The sequence below is a fragment of the Alosa pseudoharengus genome, unplaced genomic scaffold (assembly GCF_046254945.1).
Source record: "Alosa pseudoharengus isolate Yale_2024_CS ecotype anadromous, Long Island Sound unplaced genomic scaffold, YU_APseudo_1.1 YU_APseudo_1.1_scf_12, whole genome shotgun sequence".
Classification (NCBI taxonomy): domain Eukaryota; kingdom Metazoa; phylum Chordata; class Actinopteri; order Clupeiformes; family Clupeidae; genus Alosa; species Alosa pseudoharengus.
The window spans coordinates 24,689,284-24,694,283 of record NW_027468587.1 but is presented as its reverse complement, the minus strand read 5'-3'; the positions used below and the strand labels follow the sequence as shown (position 1 = coordinate 24,694,283).

General features: G+C 44.1%; 1 protein-coding gene across 1 annotated transcript in view; it reads left to right on the top strand.

Annotated features, from left to right (window-relative positions):
• Positions 1 to 5,000, top strand: part of grik2 (glutamate receptor, ionotropic, kainate 2) — a 170,486-nt gene that overhangs the window by 74,544 nt on the left and 90,942 nt on the right. The window contains exon 6 of the mRNA XM_076279486.1: positions 769 to 942. Within this exon, the coding sequence (XP_076135601.1) occupies positions 769 to 942 (174 nt within the window). The remainder of the gene's footprint in view (positions 1 to 768; positions 943 to 5,000) is intronic.

Below are 5,000 nucleotides of genomic sequence, written 5' to 3'. Positions count from 1 at the left end.
TTTGATATTTTTGCCTACTTATTCCCCTGTATGGAAAGCGATACTTCCTTTTGAGTGTTTATGTGAATACTCTGGGCCAGATAGGCATGCAGTCGTGTGACACAGAGATGCTCCAGCAGGGTGCTGATGCCGAGCCTGGCTTTGGCAGGCAGAGGAGCCAGAGCTGGGGCTTTAATTCAGCCACCGCCGTCAACAGCTCAGCCACAGAGACCACATATGGCTCCCCGGTCACCGCCAGATTTCCTTTTCTCAGAAGCTGGTGTATATGTGTGCTCTGTCATGAGAGCATGTAGGGAGCTCTACTGTTACAAGAGTGCAATCTATATGCAGTACTAGCAAGCAATTTTCTAGAAAATGGCCATGACCGGTTTGCCATGGAGAGACATTCTTATTTTGTTTGCTTGTCATAATTTACACAAATCACATATAGCTTTATAGCCACCCTTTGGTCTTTGTAAAAGAGGCACATTCTAGGGATACATGTCATTAGTTCTGACATTTCTTTTTCTTTTTGCCTTTTGTGATAGCAGAATGTACAGTATGTCACTGCCAAGTATGGCATTTATTTGTTTGACCATTATTTGTAAAAGACTGTTATTACATGATAGTTACTCTGTTGTTAATCATTTATAATAATATCTTGTTTAATATGTGTTGTATTTACATGCCATGACTCCTGGAACAATATTTTGCAGATGTTTGTATCCACTAACTAAGGATGCTTCTGTAATGAAGCTGACTTTAATCTGATGGAATGTGTGTCCTCAGGACTTGTTCGCCTTGGACGTGGAGCCATACCGCTACAGTGGAGTGAACATGACAGGCTTTAGGATCCTGAACACTGAGAACAGCCAGGTGAACGCCATCATGGAAAAGTGGTCCATGGAGCGCCTGCAGGCCCCGCCCAAACCCGACTCCGGTCTGCTAGACGGCTTCATGACGGTAAGCTCCCTTGGGGGTTTGAATGGAATGAATGAATTCACCGCTGAAGACTCTCTGTAACTAAAGGGAATTAATATTCACTGGTGTCTAAGAAAAAGAATGAAAATGTATGAATAAGTAGAATGTAAAAGTCATAAAAGTGCTGAAACAAATCTGTCTCACACATGTAGTTAGATCAAAGTCCTTTCAGGCAAGTTTTGCCACTCGACGGCCATCTTGGTAACGCATCCAGGCAGTTATTTTGGACTAATGAGATCAGGCTCCTATTCTAATGAATGGGGAGGCATACATAACTCCAAATACAAATTACTAAGATAAAAAGTGCATCAGATGAATTCTTGTTTAAATCTGAATTGAATGGTGTAAAGACAAGCGCCATCTTGGCGTTACTGACTGTCCTCATACATTTCTCTGGTGGAATCTTTAAGTGCAGTGTCTCATCATTTATAACGTCTTTGGTTAGATTATGTAAATAAGTTGCATATATTTTTCTGTAAAAAAATCCCTCATTTGGAATTTTATTTTCTGTGTACCTGTGTCGGGTTTTATCTGAGAATAGTTTGTACAGGTCATGCAGTGGTGTGCCTTTGCATGGCATTCCATTCCAATGCATCATGTAATCACATCAGATGCTCACAAGCACTGACATTCCATTTTCTGCCTGTACCAATGTCTGTGGCCACATACCTGTATGCTTTCAGGATATTTCTTCCATCATTGTGTTGCACACACTGTTGGGAGCGCTAACAGTTCTCAGCAAATTGCACAGCATCGTCTAAGACCTCTGGTGGTTTCCTCCGTGCTATCAGAGGAGAGACCGGCTGAAAAATTGCTTTTGGACATGAAAAAAAAAAAAATGGCAACACAAACCACTACACACACACCATCCTCCCCATCCCCTTATCCCCAGAACGGTAGCCGCACACACACCCCTTACCCCAGCATAGCGGTCCAGCCCAGGGGATCTAACGCACGATGTCCGGCGTGTGTGCTGGACGCGACCCCTGTGAGTGATAAGTGGGCCCTGAGTAATGGGGATCTGAGGAGTCTGTGATAACAGCACAGAGGCGGGCGAGGCCGCTCCTCAGCTCGGGCTCCACACTGAACTCTTATCCGGGACCCACGCCAAAATATGAAGTCACTAGAGGGAACGAGAAGAGCGTGAATGAGAGGTGTGTGTTTGTGTGAGTGTGTGTGTCTCTGTGTGTGGGCGAGTATGGGTGAGTGTGTGTGTGAGTGTGAGTGTGTGTGTGTGTGTGTGTGTGTGTGTGTGTGTGTGTGTGTGTGTGTGTGTCTGTATCTGTGTGTGTGTGTGTGTGTCTGTGTACGTGTGTGGTGTGTGTGTATGCCTGTGTACGTGTGTGTGTGTGCGTGAGTGTGTTTGTGAGTATGTGTGTGTGTGTGTGTGTGTGTGTGTGTGTGCATGTGTGTGTGTCTGTGTATGTGTGTTTATGTGTGAGCGTGAGGTTTCGGAGTGTTGAGAGAGTGCTGTACAGCTGAAGGTGATAACGAGAGAACAGATGATGTGAAAGTGTGTGAAAGGGAGGGAGAAAAGCGAGGGACACAGAGAGAAGAGAGAAACAAAAAACATTAAACATGTCCAGAAAGAGAGGAGGAGAAGGACAGGGTTACAGGCTGGAATTAACGTGCCGGCATTAGGACAGCTGCCAAAACAACTGTTGAGGTGATAAAGGGGATGCAGAACCAAGAGGACTGGTCAGACTCCAGTCGGTGGATTGGCGAGCTGCAAATGTTGGCCTTGCGCTGAATGTCTGACCTTCAGGCAGAGACAGTCGTTTTATGGGGCAGTGAATCGTGCTGGCTCAGTTCCCTGCGCCATCGGGAAACTGAACTCACCCATAATCTGCGATGAGATCTTTTTATGAAATTTACTGGATATGGCACATTTGTACTCTCTAGTCTAGAATCAATTATACGAATCGTTTAGGATCAACCTTTCAAATAGCATCAAATGATCACAAAAGATTTGCATCGTATACCCAAGTGCTACAGATGCCTTTTGCATTCATTGAGATGAATGCAAACTGCACAGTGCATGGTTGTTACAGGAAGTAAAATATGAGATTGCACACTACCCAGAAAATATCTCAGGCCCCTGATAGCTTGCGTCTCCCCACACCTGTATACGGGTCTTGGTCTGTCTACGGACATGTCCTTATTTACGGTCATTTTGGCTGAAGAATATTTTTTCAAGATCACGCAGGGGTCAGATCAAAAGCGACCATAAAAATGTGTTATGTGTTGAAAGTGAGCAACCTATTTGCAATAGTTGACACAGCGTTTATGTGTTTAATGCCACTGAAAGCTTGCGGATTGCCAGCTGCAGGCTGCCAAAGTTGTGTTGAGTTTGTGAAGGTGTTATATATAGCTCCTGGAGAAAGCCAAACTGCTTTTCTCTCAAGCTCAGCATCCGGCAGCGCTGATACTTAAGCCATGTGCTTTATGATTCAATCAATAATACTAAGTGTGACAGTAAATGTTGTGTCCTCAAGTTAATGCAGCACAGCTTGAGTCTCAAAATTCACTTTTCATCCAAAAAAAAAAAACAGAATCCCTTGCAGGTGTTTGCCTTTGAGGTAAATCTAATTTCTACTTCAGATTTAAGTACTTTTATGTTGTATATCACAAACACACACACACACACACACACACACACACACACACACACACACACACACACACCAAGACAGGAGTGGAGCAGGGCTGCAGCCATAAGGTAAATTGTCTGCTGACACTTTAAACACAGTCGATTAATAGGCAGAGCCTCTGAATCAGCAACACACCACTCCTCACCCCAAACCCTTGTCTTCAATCTTCTGTGTAACGATGCTCGTGAAACACCTACACATCTGACAGTCTTACTCAACAGTGTGTGTGTGTGTGTGTGTGTGTGTGTGTGTTTGTGTGTGTGTTTGTGTTTGTGTTTGTGTTTGTGTTTGTGTTTGTGTGTGTGTGTATGTGTATGTGTATGTGTGTGTGTGTGTGTGTGTGTGTGTGTGTGTGTGTGTGTGTTTTATTTGGGCCAGCGTGGTTATTTCTGTAGTGGAGCGCGTGGTAGATTTATCCCCGTAGCCCTGTACAGTGACCCGCTCATCAGGGAATTAATGGCATATGAGTGGCGAGGCGTGGATTGATTAATTAGACACACGGCCATCAGTCAGCGGCTAATGCATATTGACATGGCGAAAGGTCCCGTAAACACGTGATGAACGGCTTCATTTGTGGGCTGTATTTATGGCTCCTGCGTGCTGTGGTGCAACGGCATTCCACTGTAACTCACTGTGTGGGAGCCTATGACAGATTACACCGACGACCAAAACAAAAGAGTCAGGAGTTTTTCAGGATTAGCTTAGAGAAATGTTTTGAAATTATTCGTTTGTTGGTTAGCTTTTTTTGACCTTTGCTAAATGATATACAGTATTTAGCAGGAAATCTCTAGTTGGTATGCATACCTTATTCCATGCTGCATTTACTTGCTTATTTGTTTTATTTAAATGCAGAGCCCATTCATTAATCTCGACATGTATTTGTTTTTTTGTTGTTGTTTTTTTGCCATAATATGGAGCGGTTTCTCATATTTGTTTGTGTGTACTGATTAATGGAATCTCATTCTGCACCTTTTTTCAGCCCTTTATGCAACGATTAATCTTCTTTTGGAGTAACCCTGCCCTAAGTCGCAGCTTAACATGCATAATGAAAATGACCTAACAAGCTCTGCAGGCTCATTAGCATAATTTCTCTCCGTGCTAATTGCTTTAGCTTCTGTCTGATTTACTCTGAGTGCACTAATCTTTAGCAGATTTGCACAACACCCAGGCATGGCCAGCATCCCCCAGACCCGCTGGACCTGCAGGGAGGAAGAGCAAGGGAGCGAGGGAGGGAGGGAGAGCGAGGAATAGAGGGAGAGAGTGATAGAGAGAGAGTGAGAGAGAGAGGGAGGCAAGGGAGATCCCATATGTCATTTATTTTCTCCATCTCACTCTGTGTTCCTTCCTCATCTCTCTCTCTCTCTCTCTCTCTCTCTTCTCTCAGTTCCT